The following is a 23,297-nucleotide window of genomic DNA, read 5'->3' on the forward strand; positions in this document are numbered from 1 at the left end:
CATAAAAGCTGGTGCTGTCTAATGGATACCAACAACGTCTGATAGACCATTGTGACTTTTCATGGTGTCCAACATTTTGACGATCAGTATATTGCTGCTTACTGATGTGGTATCTGATGGGATTGCCTTTGATGCTAATGTGAACAGAGTCTTAGTGCTGCATACTGTGTGTCATTTATCTCAGCCGCATGGTCTGTGGGGGTCATTTATTAAGACTGGCGTTTTAGACGCTGGTTTTAATAACCCCTATAGCCGCCGGTGGCTCCACTGAAGTTATGGAGAGGCGTCGACCTCTTCATAACTTCAGCGCATCCACCGCCGGTCTAAATGTAAGACCGCTTCTTAGCCGGGTTACATTTAGACCATTTTCTACACCTAAAACAGGCCTAGAAAACGGTAAATCAGACGGGCCTGCTGTCCCTTCCCCGCCCAAGCTATGCCCACAAATTTAGACCTGGTGTGAACGGGGAAAGGTCACAGATAGCGGCACAAATAACCTGCACCAGAAATACGCCTAATATAGGCATATTTCTGGATAGTAAATGACCCCCTATATGTGTGCATGCTTGTATGTGTATAATATGTATATCTGTGTGTGTACACATATGTTTGTGTATATGTACTGTATCTATAGTTGGAAAATAAATGCAGAAATGCTGCTAATTCTACTCTCACATTGGATCTTCGGTGCGGAGTTCAGTGAGTTCTCTGTAATAACTATAAACCAGAAAACAAGCTCTCCATAAAGCGGGGGCTGAGGCCGGGGCTGCGCCAGTGGCCAAAGTGCCCATTAGCCATTCATTTGCTGTTATTCTGCAGACAAAGCAATAGCAATAGTGCATTAAAAGGGTTCGTTATAGAATTTCTGTAAACAGAAAATACCACAACAATCGCAGGGGCGTTTTTCCTTTTTTGCTAATATTGAAAGAATCAAATATAAATGATTATAAATGTTGTGTTTGTGGACTCTGCGTGATCCATCCCGCCAACATGCCATTAAGGAGCTCCGCAAGCATTAGAGGGACCTCAAGGCAAACAGGGCACGGTCCCTCCACGTACCCCAACAACTTCCCAGAAAGACATCATATTAATCATTGTTAATACCATGTGTTATCTATTGGTGTTACATAGGACTGCAGGTGACATATATTACATTATCTGTACTCAGAGAGTTATCACTGTGTTATCTGTGGTGTTACATAGGACTGCAGGTGACTTCTACTATATCATCTGCACTCACAGAGTTATCACTGTGTTATCTGTGGTGTTACAGAGGACTGCAGGTAACATCTACCACATTACCTGTACTCAGAGAATTATCACTGTGTTATCTGTGGTGTTACATAGGACTGCAGGTGACATTTACTACATTATCTGCATTCAAAGAGCTATCACTGTGTTATCTGTGGTGTTACATAGGACTGCAGGTAACATCTACTACATTATCTGTACTGAGGGAGTTATCACTGTTATATGTGGTGTTACATAGGACTGCAGGTGACTTCTACTACATTATTTGCACTCAAAGAGTTATCACTGTGTATTTGTGGTGTTACATAGGACTGCAGGTAACATCTACTACATTATCTGTACTCACAAGTTATCTCTGTTATGTGTGCTGCTGTTACATAGGACTGCAGGTAACTACTACCTACTACCTTAGGGTACTTTCACACTTGCGGCAGGATGGATCCGACAGGCTGTTCACCCTGTCGGATCCGTCCTTCCACTATTTCACTGTGCCGCCGGACTGCCGCTCCGTCCCTATTGACTATGTGCCGGAGCGGCAGCTCCGGCACAGTACGACAGTTCGCGGTCAGAGGCCGCCGGACTAAAAAGTCAGACATGCAGGACTTTTAGTCCAGCGGCCTTTCGCCGTGCACTGCCGTACTGCGCCGGAGCGCCGCCCCCGTCCCCATTATAGTCATTGGGGACGGAGCGGCGGTCCGGCAGCATGGCGAAATAGCGAACGGACGGATCCGACAGGGTGAACAGCCTGTCGGATCCGTCCTGCCGCAAGTGTGAAAGTAGCCTTAGCTGCCCTCTGTTCATGAGGCTAGATGACAAATTTGGCTCTGCTGAGTCTGTATGAGTATATACAGTTAGTTAGGCAGTATATAAGATTGGATCTCTGTTTTTTACAGCGGGTTCCTCATTATCCGGCAGTGCTGCTGCGATCACATAGATCCTGTTGTGGCAGTCTTGATAATTATGTTCTTAACACAGAACGTTCATATGCAGCTGTCAACTAAATGAGGAAACATGGCAGCGCACGCAAAAAGCCACTAGACATCAACACGATCAATTAAGACTGAGAAACATCTTACTTAATATAGCAGCCCTATTATCGTCAGCGCGCCCGTCATCCCACCCTCACAGCAGCAGGCTCTATCTCCCAGCATTTTAGATGCAGAGATGAACAAGCAGAGGATTATTCTGGTTTTAGCAAATAAATGTTACTCTTTGTATAATGAAAAGTTCTAAAAGTATGGCCTCTTTCACACTACCGTATGGCTATGGGCTCATGCACACGACCTGTATGTCTTTTTCAGTGTTTTGCGGTCCATTTTTTACGGATCCGTTGTTTCATTTTTTGTATCTGTTGTGTTTCCGTTTTTCCGTTCCGTTTTTCTGTATGCCATATACAGTATACAGTAATTACATAGAGAAAATTGGGCTGGGACATAACATTTTTAATAGATGGTTCCGCAAAAACGTAACTGGATACAGAAGACATACGGATGTATTTGCGTATGTGTTCCGAATTTTTTGCGGACCCATTGACTTAAATGGAGCCATGCACCGTGATTTGCGGACAAGAATAGGACATGTTTATCTTTTCACTGGTACGGAAATACTGAAATACTGATACGGAATGCACATCAGAGACGCCAGTATTTTTTGCTAAACCATTGAAATGTAATGGTTCAATATATGTACCGCATACTGAACTCAAAAAGCAGCCAGTATACTGAACGCAAAATACTGTCGTGTGCATGAGCCCTATTTCAGTGTTTTGCGGTCTGTTTTTCACTGATCCGTTGTTCCATTTTTTTGTTTCCATTTTGGTTCCGTTTTTCCATTCCGTTTTTCCTTATGGCATATACAGCATACAGTAATTACATAGAACAAATTGGTCTGGGCATAACATTTTCAATAGATGGTTCCGCAAAAAACTGAACGGATACGGAAGATATACAGATGCATTTCCGTATGCATTCCGTTTTTCTTGCGGACCCATTGACTTTAACTGGAGCTTAGTACAACGTGATTTGCGGCCAAATATAGGACATGTTCTATCTTTGCATGGAACGGAGATACGGAAACACGGAAACGGAATACATATGGAGTAAATTCCGTATTTTTGCGGAACCATTAACATGAATGATTCCGTATACGGACCGCAAAACGGAAAAAATAAATGGTAGTGTGAAAGAGGCCTATATCTGGTGTCTGAAATGCTCACAAGTTTCAAGATCTCTGCTTGCTGTCATTCACTTAGAAACGTCTTCCTTTACCTCGGGTGGCTGTAATCTGTCCTGGGCTTGTGCTGATGACACAGGCGCTCGGACTCATGAAGCATCTCGTTCAGGTTTACAGTGCGCGTTTTATTGTCCCCGATGTGTAAATCATCCACATTTTATCATCTTTATAATTCTGTCTTCTAATTAACGATCAGACGCTGCTGTTTCCGGAACGACGCTGTAAACAGACCACAGTGTATGCAAGCCGATGAAGAGCCATGAATAATACATTGGCTGGAGTTGTACTCTCTGCTCCCTAATACAGGGAAGGATTTATTAGTGAGAACGGAAATTATCAGTGATGGGGACGGCGGAGCAGCTGTCATGGCGCAGGGTGGACCCTGCTATATATGCCATGAAAAAACTCAATTAAAATACAGTCCCTATGTGTTGTACTGTGTGGATAGTCAGAGGAGGGTCAGGGACTGATACATGAGGATGCAAAAGAACCCTCAGTAAGGGCTCATGCACACGGCCGTTGCCTGGCCGTTACGTGCATTGGGACCACAATTTTTGGTCCCCAATGCATGGGCACCATCCGTGTGGCTGCCCCTATGGATCCAGACCCAATCAACTTGAATGGGTCCGTGATCCGTTGGCACAGCAAAAAAATAGAACATGTTCTATTTTTTGCGGTGTGAAGGCACAGAGAGAAACCCCGCAGAAGGACTCCATGGTACTTCCATGGGCTTCCATGCCTCCGTTCCGCACCGTACCTTGCAGTGATGCGTTGCAAAAACGGCGGCCCGTATATTGAAGACCCGCTGCAACGTTTGTGTGCATAAGGCCTAAACCTAAAGTTCCTTTAATCCTTCTTCCAATAGTCCAGAATATCATGTCCATGCAAAGGACAAAGCAATGAGAAGAGAGAGTATCATCATCATTTACTGTAGATCACCATTGGAGTTTGTACTGAGCGCCATCTATACTTGACAATCCGGCACCTTTCTGCTTCTGTCTATTCCAGACTAATGGAATTTTATAGTTTATCCATGTGAAGTGTTTTGTCAAATCTATTAAGCCATTCCTGGTTTTATATATTATTGAGGTGGCAAACAATAATGTAGACATCCCACTGTCCTGGTCTTTCATAGAATCTGGAATGCCAATAGGGGTGTACATAGAACGGGCCGCCCGCGGGGCTATTGTCCCGCACTCATATGATCTCATGAGTGCGGGACTGTAGTCCCGCGGGCGGCCCGAAGTGCACAGCATAATTGTAATCTATGATGCTGTGCGCTCCCGTGCACACGATGTATGCCGCTCCGGGACATATGGCGCGCTCACGGACCGTATGTCTCGGAGGGCATACGGTCGTCTGCAAGGGCCCTAAGTCTTACATGGAAGCTTACAAGGAAAAAAACTGTAGGAAAAAAAACAACATACCCAGCAAATGTCACAAACAAAAACGCTAAAGGAACTTCTAGCTGGAGATTTTTTAACCTAAAAAGAAAAAAGCTGATTAATATCGCCAATGAAAAGAATGCTTTAAAATGCTGTGTTTAAATCCAGACTTGGGGCTCATGCACATGCGCATATGTTTTTTCCCCATGTCTATTATGTGGAACCATCCACTTCAATGGAGCTGCAAAAAAAAACGGAAATGACTCGTATGTTCATATAGGACTGTTCTATTAGGGGGTTAGTATCCATGTTTTGCGGATCCGCAACGGGCGTTCAATGAATGCAGAGTGGCCTGGTTATACCTGATTTATAGTGATTCGTCAAGAATTCATTCAGAATTAGGCCTCTTTCACACTACCGTTTTTTTTTCCGTTTTGCGGTCCGTTTTTTGCGTTCCGTATACGGTCCGTATACGGAGCCATTCATTTCAATGGTTCCACAAAAAAACGGAATGTGTTCCGTATGCATTCCGTTTCCGTATTTCCGTTTTTCCGTTCCGTTGAAAAGATAGAACATGTCCTATATTTGGCCGCAAATCACGGTCCGTGGCTCCATTCAAGTCAATGGGTCCGCAAAAAAAACGGAACACATACGGAAATGCATCCTTCCGTATCCGTTCCGTTTTTTGCGGAACCATCTATTGAAAATGTTATGTCCAGCCCAATTTTTTCTATGTAATTACTGTATACTGTATATGCTATACGGCAAAACTGAACGGAACAACGGAACGGAAACGGAACCACAACGGAAGAAAAAAACGGAACAACGGATCCGTGAAAAACGGAACGCAAAACACTGAATTCAACATACTGTAGTGTGAAAGAGGCCTTAATCAAATTTCTTGAAAACTTCGGCAAAGTTACCGAATCAAATTGTTCAAAGCTTGGCTCATCTCTCGGCCTATTCTTGCCCATCTTGCCGATGAGAATTGCCCTCTCTATTGATAAGAGGGAGAAAAATGCTTAAGGGATCCATATTTTGCGGATCGATATACAGACACGGCCTTGTGCATGAGGGCTTAACCTGCTTCCCCAGCGGTCAGATTAGTGCGATAGGTGGACAGAGCCTCCCCGCCCGCAGCTGATGTGTAAATCTCGCCATATTGTTGTTTCTGACAGATTTCTGCTTCTCGTATGGATGAAAAGTTCATTTGCCGTGATCGAATGACATTCTACCCGGAAAAAATAAAATACATTTTTTTTTTTGCAATGCGCGCTCTTCTACTCCCCCCAGGAACTCGCAGCCGGGAAAGTTCACTTCCATTTCTCTCCTCACCCTCGCCCAGCTGACATTTTCCAAATAACAAGGTTCCCCTTTTCAGCTCCTCTCTTTCTGAGAAGTTTGAATGTCTTTTCAGAGGTGTGGGGCAGAGGTGGGGGGAGGGGGGTAGAGGACAGAATTTGCGGTGCGCTCGACCTTTTGAAAAGACCGCCAAGGGGCTAATTAAACCTGAATGTGGGCACTTAATTCTAATGAGACAGTGACAGTCTTCCCGCCCCTATTGTCACAAATGCGAGGAGCGTTTCTCAATGCTTGGCACCAGACGATGTCCCGAGTCGCCTGGTGTTACTTTATCGGGTCACGGCAGATCCTTTCCCGCTCCACAGCCTCACTGCGCCAGGAAAATATGCTAATTCAGCTTTTTACTTCACAAAAAAAAAAAGTTCTACATGGCAGCGAGGAGAATCTTGTATGTCAGTGTAATTGCTGTCAGATTCCATCCTCCACATGCTGCAGGATACGCTGACATTCTTCATCTGAAGGAACAATAGGGAAGAAAAAGTTCTGGATTTTTCATATTCTTTCCATAGTGCAAAGTATGTACGTTAATTAAAAATTCTATATGGACTCACAAAGAAAAATAACTTACAGTGGACCGGCAAACTGACCACATGTGTGTCCTGGGGTGTAGGCCTAATATCACATGGGTGCTCATAATAGCGCCCCCTAGGTCCCTGACTGTTTGACTAGGCCAGCACAGAGCACAACTACAGAACATGGCTACATCCAGGAGTGTTGGGAATCTAGAAAGGACCCAGTTCGACCATTAAAGCAGAATACAGTACTTGTTTTTCTTGTCACATGTTTTAATTTAATATTATTATTTTTTTTTGGGGGTGTGGGGGGGATTGAGCCATTTACTCTGTAGGGAAGGGTATGCAAAAATGCCTGAAAAAAACAACATTGCCACAACATGCTGTGATTTTTGTTTTTAAGTTGAAAAACACATATGCATGCAAGGTTTTATAATTGCCATACACTTTCAGCTAAGTGGTGAAAAAAAACAGACCAAAAAAAGGTGTGTCAAAAAATGTGACCAAAATCAGCAAAAATGCCATAAAAACTATGTGTGAACACATGAATTTGCACTGATCTCTTAAAAAAAAGCCTTTTTCTATACTGAATGTGTTTTTACGGCTTTTTTATTTATTTTTTTGCAAAGGTTTTTTCTAAATGACTGTATATGTATATATATATATTTTTTATGTCCTGGCTTATATGTTTCCCACAGACCACCAGCTAACATCTGAAGCAGGCACTTTAACAGCACAGACTGCAGGTGTTTTATTTATTTATTTATTCTTGCCCAACTGTTTTTTTGTGGCATTTTTTCAGGTGTTTCTTTTTTTTTTTTCATAGTGTTTTTGCCCACTAGTGATTTTTATATGGTGTTAAATATGCAAAAAAAATGGCAGCAAAAAACATGTGTAAAAACACCCTAAGGGTCCATTCACACGTCCGTTTTTTCTTTCCTGATCTGTTCAGTTTTTTGCGTAACAAATCAGGACCAGATCTGGACCATTCATTTTCAAAAGGTCCTGGAAAAAATCGGACAACACAATGTGTGCTGTCCGTTTCCGTTGTTCCGTTCCGCATGTCCGATTAAATATAAAACTTGTCCTATTCTTTTCCGCAAAAATCGGATCCTGGTACAATACAAAGTCAATGGTTCCGCAAAAAACGGATGACATTCGTATGTCATTACGTAGGTCATCCGTTTTATGCGGAATCTGTTCCTGGAAATTAAATCCTGCCCACAGAAATCACTTATTCACTTTTTGACGTGTGAATGTAGCCTAAGGGCTCGTGCACACAAACGTATTTTCTTTCCATGTCCATTCCGTGTTTTTTTTTGTGGACCATATGCAGTACCATTCATTTTCAATAAAAAAAAATTGGAAGTTACCCCATGTGCATTCCGTTAGGACGGTTTTAACAGGGGCCAGCTGTTCCATTCTGCAAAATACGGAATGCACACGGACGTCATCTGTATTTTTTCGAAATCCATTTTTTGTGGACGGCAAAATACATACGATCATGTGCATGAGCCCTAAGGCCTCTTGCACACGAACATTAGTTTTTTTCCGTTTCCGTTCGTTTTTTTTTGCATTCCGCATATGGTCCGTATACGGAACCATTCATTTCAATGGGTCCAGAAAAAAAATGGAATATACTCCGTATGCATTCCGTTTCCGTATTTCCGTTCCGTTCAAAGATAGAACATGTCCTATTATTGTCCGCATAACGGACAAGGATAGTACTGTTCTATCAGGGGCCAGCTGTTCCGTTCCGCTAAAAACAAAATGCACATGGACATCATCCGTATTTTTAGCGGATCGCAAAATTCTGAAAAAGCCATACGGTCGTGTGCAATAGGCCTAATACTTAGGCCCCTTGCACACAAACGTTGTGTGCCCGTGGCCATATTGCGGCCTGCATATCACTTGAATGGGTCCGTAATCACGGATATGCGGAACGGAAGCACAGATCGGAACCCCACGGAAGCACTACGGAGTGCTTCCGTGCTGTTTCTGTCCGTGCCTCTGCACCGCTAAAAAAAAATTTTTTTGCGGTGCGGACAGTCCACGGACCCATTCAAGTTGAACGGGTCTAGATCCGTCCCAGCCACTGCTCGGACGTTGCCCATGCGATGGGGACAGCAAATTGCAGTCCCCAATGCACGCAACGGATGCACAACGTTTCTGTGCAAAAGGCCTTAGTTTTAAAATTCCATTTGGTCTTTGCCTTAGGTCTCTTTCACACTACAGGTTTTTTTTTCCATTTTGCAGGCTGTTTTTTGCGTTCCGTATACGGAACCATTCATTTCAATGGTTCCGCAAAAAAATGGAATGTACTCGGTATGCATTCCGTTTCCGTATTTCCGTTCCGTTGAAAGATAGAACATCCTATTATTGCCCGCAAATCACGTTCCGTGGCTCCATTCAAGTTAATGGGTCCGCTAAAAAAAAGGAACACATTATGACGGAATCCAAAACGGACGCCTTTAAAAGGCATTCCGTTCGCTTTCCGTCCTAATAGAAGTCTATGGGAATCAAAACGGATCCGTCTGGTTCCCGTTATGCAAGACGGAAAACAGAGTCCTGACAGGACTTTGTTTTCCGTCTTACATAACGGGAACCAGACGGATCCGTTTTGATTCCCATAGACTTCTATTAGGACGGAATGCCTTTTAAAGGCGTCCGTTTTGCATTCCGTCATAATGCAAGTCTAAGGGCAGCCAAACGGATCCGTCCTTCCGTCTTATGGATTCCGTTATGTTCCGTTATAACCCTGTTATAACGGAAAGCCATAACGGACTCCATAACGCTAGTGTGAACCCACCCTTACAAATACATTTCTGTATCGCCTGCTGCAATTTTCCTAAATCTCTCTCCACTCATTTCTCCTGCTATTACCAGGGGGAGTCGGGCCGCAAGAAATGAGATGAAAAGCCCCTTGAAAGACAAATACAATACAGTACATCTCAGTCTTATTAGAAGAGATTTACACAGATTCCCCTAAGTCACATTTTCTCCTCTGCCTGTAATTGGAAATACATGACAGGCCGTGTCTTGGAGGACTGCGACATGTCATATCACAAGCCGGACCGGCATCCTATACTGTATGCCCAGTGTCCCAACTACTAAAGCAGAGGCCCCCCCCCCTTATGACATGGGCTCCTACTCAGTGTCCTTGGTTAGCGAATACAGATCGATAGTCGCAGAATGAGGGGAAGGCAGGAGGGTCAATGCATGATGACATTTCATTTAGGTCCTGTCACAAGGAATGCTCGCTGCGGCTGCGGCCTGCTTGTCACTTACGCTTTACTTGTTTTCTGCAGACTTTGTGCTTACAGGACAGAGCTACAGCCACCAATCTTCATAAAACTGCAGAATGGATTGATTTGCTGTTTTTTATACATAAAGATTATTTATTGTATATATTGTAACTTTTTTTTGTACTGTTTTAATTCTTCACAGCGTTTAAGATCTCTGCTTGATGTCAGTGAATATTGTTGTTGAAATCCAGAGATTAAGGCCTCATGCACATGGCCGTACCATGTTTTGCGGTCCATAAATCACGGATCCACAAAACACAGATACCGGCCGTCTGCGTTCTGGATTTTGCAGAATGGAAGGTTTGGCCCACAATAGACCAGTCCTATATTTGTCCGTGATACAGACAAGAATAGGATGTGTTCGCGGAACAGAGGTACGGATATGGACAGCACATGGAGCGCTATCCACATTTTTGGGGGAACCATTGAAGTAATCGGGTTTATTTCCAAGCCGCAAAGAATGCAGCTTGGATGCGGACCCAAACAACATTTGTGTGCATGAGGCCTAAAAGACAGACCTAAAGGTCCCTTTACACTGCTAGATTTAGCAGATGATTGTTGGGAAGGAAGCGTTCCTTCTTGGCAATTACCTGCTTGTCAGTGAAGGAGAGCGCTGCTATTACATGGAGTGATCTCCTCTACAGTATAGGGAGGAATGACCGCTAACGCAATTGCTTTCCCCCATACAGAATTGCTTGCTGGCAGCAGAGCGTGATTGGACAGAACAATCTGCCTCCGGCAAATGATGGTTTAGGTGTCTGCACCAACAATCTTGTTACCCGATGGACAAGTGTTTCACCCATTAATCGGGTAATCGGAGGCACCTTTACACGCGCAGAGTCAGACAATTGCTGAAAAAGTGTTCGTAAGAATGCTCCTTAGCAATGATCTGCCTGTGTAAAAGTGGCGCCAATTACCCGATGAACAATCAGGCAATCGCATACTTTATGCAGGCACAAAAATCATCATTTGACAGCAGATCGCACTGTTTAACAATCTGCTACTGGCAAATAATGACTGTATGGGGACGAGCTATGGCATTAGCGATCACTCCTCCCCATACTGTAGAGGAGATCGCTGCATGTAAATGTAGTGATCTCCTTCACTGACGAGCAGGCGATTGTCGGGAAGGAACGTTTTCTTCCCCACAATCAGAAGGCTCATCTGCCAATCTAATACAGACCTAAATGGGCCTTAAGGGCTCATGCACATGACCGGCATCCGATTCGCATTTCCATCAGTTATTGTGATGTAATGATTTGTACCTATTCAGTGTTTTTGACCCATACCTGGTTTTGGTTCACAATAACTGAAGTATAAACTCAGCCTTAGGCCTCATGCACATGACCGTTGTGAGTTTTGCGGTCCGCAAATTGCGGATCCGCAAAACAAGAAAGGCGTTCCGCAATTTGTGGAACGGCACGGACAGCCATTGATATAACTGGTTAATTAGCTATATTTATTTTGTATACTGTGTATTTTTGGTTTGAGTGGTTGGACCAGTGTTAATATTGTGCAATTGCTGTTCATTTTTCAGTTTGGTATGTTTTGGTCCTATTTTTGATTATGATTATTATGGTCCTGGCATTGCGGTTGTGTTATCATTTTGTAATAATATAAGAACCATAGGCTGTAACTCAGTACAGGATAAGTAATATACGTGCTGTTTATGTAGATTAATGAGGGGAGCCCGCACTTTATAGGGTGACTCCTGTTCAGTGAGAACTCTATCTACTCTACTGAGATATTTTTTAATCCAAAATCTGATCTCGCACCTGGTTCTTTGTATTTTCCCATTCTCTGGAGTGTTTCTGGCACATTCAGAAGGCTCAGGGTTTTATGAGCATTCAGGGTTTGTGGGGGCAGCATGAAAACACAGTGATGAGTATTTACAGTAAGTTCCTACTGTCAGGTAAGAGGAGAACTGGTCGGAGGATTAATAAGAGGTGCTGCAGGCCGCCAGAAACCTATAGTGTATAACGGCCTGCGGGACTCCGTGCAGCCTGCAGGCCGAGAAATTCAGCATGGGAGGAGCAGTGTGTAAGAGCCAAATGTGTTCATCAGTGTAAACTGAAGTTGCAGATTTTCTAGCATGGAGGTGACATGTCGGGCAGATTGGCAGTAATGTAGACACATAGGGGAAGATTTATTAACGATCGGCGCAATACGCCAGTCTTTGAAATTTCCTTTGCTGCCGGAGGATGCACCTAATTTATGACGAGGCACAGGCCTAAGTAGCTTGGACTCTAGACTGATAAACTTTGCTTGCACCGGACAAATGATCAGGACAGTGATTTGCGCTTCTGATGTATTTACAGCACAGGCGATGGGTTAAATTAAATACATTTGTAACAAACCCCCAGCTGTGAGGGGCGTTAGGTCTGAATAGGTTTTCTACTTCTGAATGTAAACAAGGACCTTTCCATTTACAGACAGCAAGCAGGCATATTGAAAATGGTGAGAGATTGAAACATTGGGGGCACATTCACTAAAGTGGTGAATTGCTGTGCTGCGTTTTGGAAGCAGCAAAATAGCATTAAAAAAAAGCCTGTTTTTTCAATAACTTAAAAGAAAAAAAAAGTAAGTCACACAGAGCAAACTTGAATTACATTATCTACAAAACTGAGTTCCATTAATGTAATTTAAAGGGGTTGTCTCACTTCAGCAAGTGGCATTTATCATGTAGAGAAAATTAATACAAGGCATTTACTAATGTATTGTGATTGTCCATATTGCCTCCTTTGCTGGCTGGATTCATTTTTCCATCACATTATACACTGCTCATTTCAATGGTTACGACCACCCTGCAATCCATCAAGCAGTGGTCGTGCATGCACAATATAGAACCCTGACCTCTCTGGTGGGCGGGACTGTGGGAGCTCACATAGACTGGCACTTTTTTCTATTGTGTGCAAGCATGACCACCACTGCTGGACTGCAGGGTGGTCATAACTTTGGAAATGAGCAGTGTATAATGCAATGGAAAAATGAATCCAGACAGAAAAGGAGGCAACATGGACAATCACAATACATTCGTAAGTGCCGTGTAGTAACTTTATCTGCATAATAAATGCTATTTCCTGAAGTGAGACAACCCCTTTAAGTCTGCTGTGTTTTTTTTTTTGCTTTACTGGAAGGAAATTCAGCATAAACATGTATATTGTAGCGAAAAAATAAATAAATTGTGGTTGAATATTCTATTTTCTATCCTGGCTCTTTAATTCTTCCTCTATCTGGACTTTTAGCAAGGTACGGCCTCACTTGACTTCCTCAGTCAAACCGTTCACTGCAACAAGAGAGGGAAGGGAATGAGTCTAGAGTATCACATATTACACTGATACATGCTATGCTTTATCTTTATCTAGGGCTATCAACAGAACAAGTCAGTTGCCACACTGTTATTCTAATTCTACTAATCCACTATTATGCTAAAAGACAACATCCCCCTCACGACAGCAGTAAACTAAACAATAGATTGCCTATCTGTATAGGAGGTTTATCTCTCTGTGCTGACTACTACAGAAGGACAATGTTGTATTTCATGCTCAATGGTATAGGACTGCCGAAGTAAAAAAAGAAAAACAATAAATTCTAAGAAAATATATTTTCTGTGGATATTGTGTTAAAAAATACCCCTTTCTGATGAAAGTTTTCCTTCAATACTAATGTGTGGAAAAGTTTTTTTCCCCATGGTGTTGTTAAAGTAAATGGCAGATGCCTGAACTTGACAGATGAAGAACCTACCAAATGTTCCACCCGTGCGGCTGTCTGATAGTAGGCGGGTAAATGGCAACAACTTCACCAGCTTCTGCCACACTTGTGGGTTTGATCGTTGCTGGAAGTGAAGGAGTTAAGTATAAAATAGTACACACTGTATTTTCGGAGCAGATGTTCTACCGTCCTTACAAAGCTGTAATTGAAATTAAAATGTGGCGATTTAACTGATGCGGCGTCTGAAACCTTAATTGGCATATAATAGCTCAGCCAATCTAATACAAATCAATAGCCGAGGAAAAAAAAAATAAGAAGACTAAGTGCTATTTAATATATGTGGGACAAAGATCTGGGCCCGCCGCGGCGTCCTCTGATCTCCTGGAAGACATTAAACAACGCCTATTGTTCTACACCAGGTTTATGTCCATACAATTAGGACTACCCATCTGGCACTGAGCAGATTTCTTCCCTCATTAACATGTAGCTAAGTAGAGTAATGTTCCTTTGATCCGGCATCAATGGGACATGATGGGTGCCAGATTATCAGATGCTCTCTATTATCACACACTCATAGAAACCTTGTGTAATAATAAGGCTCTAAGGTGATCTATGTTTTGTAGGGCCAGGCATGAGCTGAATGTGTGGAGGTAGAATGCAAATCTGCAAGATCTCATGATTTTTTAATTATCAGATCTTTTTTATTATCTGGCAATCATATAAAGTGTACCAAGGGAAAAAGACTGAAACTTAAAGGGGTTGACTCATCAGAGACATTGGTGGCATATTGCTAGGATATGCCACCAATGTCAGATAGGTACAGATCCCATTCATTTCTTCTGGGCTGCCAAAAATAGCTGAGTACTGGCTTGGCTAGGCCCAGCAGTCCCATAGAAGTGAATCGAGCGGTGGTCCATTATTTTACATGGGAATTTCAAAAATAGCCAAGTGTGGCTGAATGGAGAGCACGCCGAACATGTGCAGTGTGCAATCCTTCACTTTCGGGGGCCAGTTCTGGAGATAGGTGTGGGTCCCATGGCTTTGCTCAGTCATTTTCCATTTTATAAGGCAGTTCTGTATCGAATTAAAAGAATTTCAATGTAAGGGCTAAACGTCTCGACAATTACCATTGAGTTCTGTGGGCACTCACCGGTTACATTGTATGATGCAAAAATGACAGCCAGAATGGTGATCAGGTCCTGGACTGGAATGGAGTAGGTATGAAGTTCTCACACTAGACAGGTGATTGCTGGGATTCCCATGAGAACAGGGGTCCACGAGTCTTCTTTCTTTCTCCTATCTGTGTACCGTAAAAGTGAATGAAGTGTTTACTACTGCACCATTCACAATGGGGACCCAGGGATAATAGTTCTTGTGCTTGGTGGGAGTTCCAGAAGTCAGACATGAGAAAACATGGGGGGGCTGCTATTGGGTGGTCTTACTCCAGTCTATCTCCGCAGAGATATTCAGGTGTCAGTTAAAATCCTATTATGAACTATTCTTTCCATTTGTGTGTAATGTGCAGCGTGGCTCATAAATAATCCTCTAATAATACAGCAAAGACACCTATAGGGAGCGGCGAAACAATACATCAATCAGTGTATCAATAGTAAAGTCATTGTATCATCAGCCTCGTTAACAAACGAGCCAATTTTACTTTACAAACCGGCAGACTCCTGAGAGCACATCCTACACTTTCCCAAATGTCACTGAAAATCTGAAGGGTGGACAGTCTAGCAGAGTTGTAATTTCTGTCCATTACCATTAACTCAACCAAGTGCATGAATATTTCACTTAATATCAGCGACACGAGGAAATGTACTGGAGATGGGAAATGAAATGATGGCGATGTCTAAGGTAGCAATCTGCCAACCTGAGGCACTCCAGCTGTTGCAAAACTACAACTCCCAACAAACCCTTCTTGACTTAGATTGTTTTAATATGCTGAGCATTGTAATCTTGCAAAAACTCGAAAGTAACAGATTGAAAACCACTGCTCTAAAGTGTAAGCTCTTGCGTCCAGTTTTTTTTTGGACCATATTCAAAGGCGATGTTGAGTATTAACATTTTAAGGCCTCCTGCACATGAACATACCTGTTTTGCGGTCCACAAATTGCAATTTTTCTTGTCCACCAAACGCACATGAATAGGACATGTCCTATCATTGGAGGCCCAGCCACGTGGATGCGGACAGCACAAGGATGACATCTATCTACAGCCTGAGTGAGCTATAAACCTTGGATGTTTTCCTCACCTTCCTCACTGTGATCTGACAGGAACAACCTTCTGTTGTCATCCCTACTAGCAAGAGAAGGAAGGGTGAGAACAGAGAGAGCTGTCAGAAATATGCTTTATATCAGATGTAGCGGCACCACCAGCTAGGTGGAGGATTTGTACACACTCTGCTGCATAATCAAAATAATGGGGAATTTTTAATGAATGTTATTTAGAAATGAACAATAAAAAATAGTGCAAACGTGCCTGTAGCCTTTAGATTCAAATCAGTAAATGATGTAAAAAATGGAGCCAAATCGTCTGCACCCAGATGGCATCCATGTTTATTTCTATTCTTTGCACCAATAAAAAATGCATGAGGTTACTGATGTATTTTGTGATACATTTTTTATAAGCAACCCAAAGTAAAGAGGAGCTGTGGTCACATTGCTCTGCTGCTTCAGGCAGTAGTTTAGAAATTACCTATTGCCATCTCACGCTGTCTCTTTTGGCCAACAAGGAATTTCTGTGGCGAGCAGGAGTCTGTCTGGTTGTGTACAAGCTTTACTGATCAGGAGATGAAGACTTTTTTTTTAACAGAAATAGTAAAAAAACATCTTGTGGTTTTGAGGCCAAGGCCTGTGCATGGCTGCTCCTTACTGATAGTCCGAAAACCCCTTTAGAGGCTTTCAGAGATCAAAGACGTTATTGTTCCTAAGGCAACGGGGAGATGCCATGCTCCGGCCAGCTGTTCATTTCGAAAAGGGTGGAATTATCTGTCCTTCAGGGATCCGTGTTCCAATTTATCAAGCAGAGATTACAATTCTGTATACTGTACACTCACTTCATTAATTCTTTTATCCCGGAGTTACTCGGCCCTCGCTCGCTGCAGGAGTCGGGCTGCCGACGAATGATTTTTCCCATCCTGGAAAGAGGAGAACTATTAATATTCAAGCCCAGTACCAGTGTTGAAAGGATGAACCAAGACTCGGCTAAGCGTCAGATTCATGTTGTTAATGATAACAAATCAGAATCCCGCTCCTGCCATGAACAAAGTACCAGGGTTTGTTCAAGTGTCTGGGTTAAGAAATGCCACCTCCTGAGGGGGCTGTTTATGAAGAGATGTATGGTCTTGGACTGAAGTGCACCCTTCTATGCCAGCAGTCATCTCCTAGGATGTTCCTTTGTGTTCCAAGCATTGTAGACGTTCAGATGATTGTTTTGTACACAAAACTGTATATTTCTACATATGTAATGTTTTATTACAAGAATAGAAGTAAAAACAATAAAAAAATAAAAATTTGCCTGGTGGGACCTCAATCTGGGGGTGTAGCTAAAGTTTCTGCAAAGGTTGCATTGGCACCAAGTCCTCATTGGAATTTAAGTATGGTAGGTTGGGGCCTTGGTATATACTCTTAGAGGGAGGCCAGAAGCTCTACCTCTGCTTCTACCCAACCTTAAAGCCACTATGGAAGTCATCCCCAACCTCTTAATAATAGGAGAACCACTGGGGTTGTTTTTTTTTATCCCTACCCAGGTCAACTATCCCGTTCCTACAAAAAAAAAGTGTCAGCTCTATTGGACTCGCCTTGTGATACACTGTGATATGGAATAGAAAGGGTTAGATTCATCCTACAGGCCTAGACTTTTTTCTTACTCACCCACCTATAGGTATGTAAAGTATGACAAGTAAAAGGGCTTTCCACTAATAACCGGGGTGGCAGTTCATGAACTGGGTTATGGAGCTCTTCACATACTACAGGGATATGAGGCGATTCTTGGGTTTGCAAAATGCACATTTTTAAGATATCTACAAACTGTAGGATGTTCTGTTTCTATAGATTTTTCCTTATTTACTTCCATCGAGGAAAAAATAATAATATGCTACCAAATGTTTTACATAGGGGGCCACTAAGTAAGAGTATTACTCTGAACTTTGATATCCTCTGCGCTGTCAGAGGATGCGCTTAATTTATGACAGGCCTCATCATAAGTGAGGCACGTCCTCCGCCGTGTCTCAAAATTAAAATCAACTGCAGCCCCTGGCTGGAGTAGATGTCAATCATCATTTTCACCAGAAAATTGATAGTGAATGTGCTGGGGCCGATGGCCCGACCACACTACACCCCCACTTCCCAGGGTGGCATAGAAACACCATATTGCCTACATTTTCTGGGGTAGGGGATTATAATAGATGATCCTCATTATGTTTTGTTGGCCAACCCCACCATTTTCAGTGGAACTGGCTGATAATGTAATGTGTATGGGGAGCTCCTGACACTGCCCGACAGATGACGTCAGAGGAAAGAAAGTTCGGTTGAGTTGAATTTTTCTTGCTTAATCCTTTTGTTCTCTTGGGAGATAAGCCGCCACCTGAGGGGTCTTGCAGGGGCTTTATCTTCTCTCATTATTGATATTACGTCATGTATACATGATGTATGTGCATGAGGGAGCTGGGAACGATAGCTGTTGGCCAAACGATCGGCCAACAGCTATTAAAGGTATATGGGCCCCTTTACATTTGACCTTGCATACAGTCACAGCACTGGTCTGTGAATCTGCTGTAACTTTCTCCTTGAGACTTGTTGACCTACTTGTGAGAGACTTCTCCACTCCAATTCCCCTCGCCCCTGATCTGCTATCATTCTCCGAAACCTGCAGCGCACCTTATCTTCTGTGCACTTGGACAGACCCTCAGGTGCACTAAAGATTAACAAGGTTTAGTAAATCTCATCATGAATAAAACACTACAGACATTTCTTCCGGGACTTGGGCAGAGCAGTGCAGGAGATGCGAATCTTAAGTTCAGCACTTGCTGTCGCAGATTAATATTAAATCTTTGTTTTTGCCTTGTCTGAGCCCCAGGGCACTAGAATTAGACTGTAAGATCTCGGTGACAGGAGCTAATTATTCCTGTATTATGCTTTTATTCAGTCATGTGTCAACCCAGGAATATTGCCAGGATTGTCAGAAACATATGGCCGAGCTGTTTGTTTCTGGGTCACTAGAACTGTTACAATATGGGCGAGAAAGGGCAAATAGGGGTCAGGTGCCCCTCGCTGTGCCCAGCGCGGCACATGTTTACACCCTGTAGATTGTAAAAGTCTAATTAGGCATTGTAATCGTGCTACTAATTAATCCATTCACTGCAAAGAAAACCGTGCCCATCCTGAACTGATTTTATAATCTAATCACATCCAGAGCTGCGTGCATAGTTTTGTTGGGAACAACCTTAAATTACCAGTCTACAGAAATCCTGGATTTACAAACAATGATTTTTTTCCTCTAATTATTTTTGTATGAGCTGAATGAGAGGAGCATTAACCACTTTGTGTGAATGGTCATCATGGTCAGACCCATAACACTAATTATCTGTGATTATCAATACATGGGGGTGAATTTTATTACCATGGATAAAATGTAACTAAAGGATCATTCTGAGGAAATATTTCCAGAAAATGTACCATCTGCCCCGTTACCTCTTCCCCCCAAACCCAAATATAACATACCTAAGAAATGTATTCTGGAAATCTCTCTAAAAGAGTCTATAAAGGTCCTTGAGCAGAAGGAATATTTCCTGTAGGCTCCTGACCACTACATTCCACAAGAAGATGGTGGGATGTAGGACGCCAGACCTCTTGCCACAGGCTGAGATTTCAGTTTTTGCACAAAGATTATTTTTTAAATATTGTAACTGGTTGATTCAGAATAAACAGAGCGAAGGGGAAGACTGTGAACTTAAAGTGGGCATGGCTATAAACTAAAAGTGGGCCCATTTTGTAGTCAGTTCTAAAGTGACAGAATCCATAGCCCCCAACCATCCCGGATCCGGCAGGACAGTCCCGGATTTTAGCTGGACATATTATTATCAGGGGGCACTTTACTTGGCATATTACTGTCAGCAGGCACTTTAATTGGCATATTACTGTCAGGGGGAACTTTACTGGGCATATTACTGTCAGGGGACACAACTGGGCATATTACTGTCAGGGGACACAGCTGGGCATATTACTGTCAGGGGACACAGCTGGGCATATTACTGTCAGGGGGCACATATCTGGGCATAGCTACTGTGAAGGGGCACAACATGGGTATATTACTGTGAGAAGGCACATAAGTGGGCATAACTACTGTGAGGGGGCACATATCTGGTCATCGCTACTGTGAGGGAGCACATATTTGGGCATCGCTACTGTGAGGGAGCACATATTTGGGCATCGCTACTGTGAGGGGCACACATCTGGTCATAACTACTAGTGTTGAGCGCGAATATTCGAATTGCAATTTTTTTTCTCGAATATCGCGATTTTGAGATTTCGCCAATATTTAGAATATTGTTCTATATATTCGCGAAATCGAATATTCGTTTTTTTTTGTTTTTTTTTGCCCGTTGCCGCTTCTGCCGACTTCCGTGCTCATGGAGCGTCCCCATCACCATAGGAACGTCTCCATATACTAGAATGTACTGTCGGATTTGAGAATTACGTTGAAATCGCAATTAGATTAATTCAAGTTATAATAATCGAATTGCGATTTCAACTTAACACTGCTATATTCCATATTCGTTAATTCTAGCCTAATATGGACTATAGCAGTGCTAAGTTGAAATCGCAATGCGATTAATATAACTCAAAGTAATCGCATGGCGATTTCAACTTAGCACTGCTATATTCCATATTAGGCTAGAATTAACGAATATGGAATATAGCAGTGTTAAGTTGAAATCGCAATTCGATTATTATAACTTGAATTAATCTAATTGCGATTTCAACTTAGCACTGCTATATTCCATATTAGGCTAAGCCTAATATGGAATGTAGCAGTGCTAAGTTGAAATCGCAATCCGATTAATTCAAGTTATAATAATCGAATTGCGATTTCAACTTTTTACATATATTCTTAATATTGCTCTAACTTCGTAAAATACACATATAGATTGTAATTTAGCTAATATACTGCTATAGTATTTTTTTTAATAGTGTACATATTTTACAAAACTTAAGTTCAGAAGAGGCAAAAAAAATTGAGAAAAAAAAGGATTATAGCACTATATTAGCTAAATTACAATCTATATGTGTATTTTACGAAATTTCGTAATATTGCTCTAACTTCGTCTTTTAGAATATTACGAATATTCTAAAAGACGAAGTTAGAGCAATATTACGAAATTTCGTAAAATACACATATTACCCTAGCCATAGTCAATGTCATAGGAACGTTGCCTTATACTGTCAAAAGAAAAATCGCAATACGCGATTAATTAAATCGCATATTATTCGCGATAATTGAAATAATTACGAATATTCGATTTTGACGAATATAACACGAATATTCAATCGAATATTCGCGAAATATTGCGAAATCGAATATGGCACCTGCCGCTCATCACTAATAACTACTGTGAAGAAGGCACAATGCTGGCATAACTACTGTGTGGTGGCATAAAGGGGGAATAATTACTATTTGTGGGCATTTAGGGGACTGGGTGGGATTAGGTGTTTAGTTATGTTTTGGGTGGAGTTAGAGGCGTCATCTAGTGCAGAAAAAATTCGAATTTCGCACGCTGAACATAGTATCCCTCTTCCTTCTTTTCAAAAGTTGGGTGGTATGAGAATGCAGTGCCAATGTAAGTAGGCAGGTGAGCATTACCATATTGTGGCACATTGTACCACCCCAGCAGAGCCAAATACCAAAGTGCATCACATAATACCGCCCCAGCAGCACAATATACCTCCCCAGAAGTTGCCCCTCTGTGGTGGCCAGCGCCAGCTACCACATTCTGTTCTCCTGTTCCAGTTGCCTCAGGATGGCAATACAGTTGAATTCAGCAGTTGGGGGGGGGGGTATCAGAGCAGATATGATTGGTGATTACTTCAAGATGGGGAAGTAGGGCTAATGGTTCACATTAGGATTGTGTAGGTGCAGCAGTGATCTGTGTCCATATAGTGAGTGGAGACTTGGTAATGGTCGGGGAACGGGCTGCCTGCTGTGATCAGGAACGCTACATGGATAATTCATCAATTTAATGCGTCCACATAAAAGAAGGCCTGTGCAGGAGCAGTCGTAAAGGCCCAATTAATTGTCATTCATTAATGTGTCATTGCGCGTTTTGTAATGAACAAATCTCAGGCTGCAAGCAGCAGTTCCCAGCAGTCGGGTGATGTGTCCTGAAACGAGTGGCGCTTGTCTTATAAACCTTCATTATCACTGATGACACCGCAGACCGCATATCTGTCCATGGACTATTATAAGATCAGAGCCATTGTCACTGCCCAGTGCCTTTGTCCAGTAACAATTACTGTATAAGGATAACTTCTGCAACTTTCTAGATTTTTCTTTAGGGGTTTTTCTTTACATCATCACCCTTTTCAAGATTGCAGTCAATGAATGGGAAAATCCATTGCTTGCATCCTGATACATACAGTAGGTGAGGATTTGCTACCATTGTATTCATTCTAGAGCAGGCATGTTCAACTTGAGGCCCTCCAGCTGTTGCATCATTCCCTGACAGCCTACCGCTATCATCCTACAGAAGGGCATCGTGGGAGTTGTAGTTTTACAACAGCTGGAGGGCCGCAGGTTGAGCATGCCTGTTCTAGAGGATACATTGTAGCAACCTATCAAAACACAAATACATGCTGTGCCTGCAGATGTGTTTAGCTCACAGAGGATTGTTTACACTGACTTATTGTCACAAACCTCCTGCGAAAAGTAGTTTGTCACAGCAAGTTTTCAGCCACTGACAGAAAGCAGAGATCTTTATAAGTTAGGTTTTTTGCAATGATTAAATTGTCACTGAACTTTCAAAAAACATTTGCTATGTCAAAGGTTTTAATTGGTGGGGGTTTGAGTCCTGAGATCCCCACCGATCGCTAGAATGAGAGAGGTGCCCACATAGAGGGCTCTCCTCACTGCAGGCGACAGAACCGGGATGGGCCCATGGACTTTCTGTTGAGCCTGACTCCTGCAGCAAGGAGAGAGCGCGCTAGTGATGAGTGGATGTCTCTAGACTTCCACTGGTCAAAACCTTTGATAGGTTTTTTGAAAGTTCAGTGACATTTTAAGCTTTGTTTTTGTCATTTTGTATACAATCCCTTTAATAATATCTGTGTGTGATATGATGTAATATCACCAGTAATATCCTGTGAGTGACTCAATTATTCATCTTTCTTTTCAGAATTTGGTCTGGCCCTGGGATTTATGTCCAAGGACAAGTTCCGCAAGATGTCTGAAAGTAAGTTTACGTCTACTTTTCTTCTCTAAGTATCCTCTACTCCCCCCCCCCCCCCCCACTTCCATCTTCTCGCTCTCCCTGCTGCCTTTTT

General features: G+C 42.5%; 1 protein-coding gene across 2 annotated transcripts in view; it reads left to right on the plus strand.

Moving 5' to 3' along the window:
- KIRREL3 (kirre like nephrin family adhesion molecule 3) overlaps positions 1 to 23,297 on the plus strand; it is an 863,226-nt gene that overhangs the window by 482,206 nt on the left and 357,723 nt on the right. For both annotated transcript variants that reach the window (XM_044281769.1, XM_044281770.1), the window contains exon 2: positions 23,150 to 23,206. In XM_044281769.1, the coding sequence (XP_044137704.1) occupies positions 23,150 to 23,206 (57 nt within the window). The remainder of the gene's footprint in view (positions 1 to 23,149; positions 23,207 to 23,297) is intronic.

Source organism: Bufo gargarizans, chromosome 2 (assembly GCF_014858855.1).
Source record: "Bufo gargarizans isolate SCDJY-AF-19 chromosome 2, ASM1485885v1, whole genome shotgun sequence".
In the NCBI taxonomy this organism is placed as follows: Eukaryota; Metazoa; Chordata; class Amphibia; order Anura; family Bufonidae; genus Bufo; species Bufo gargarizans.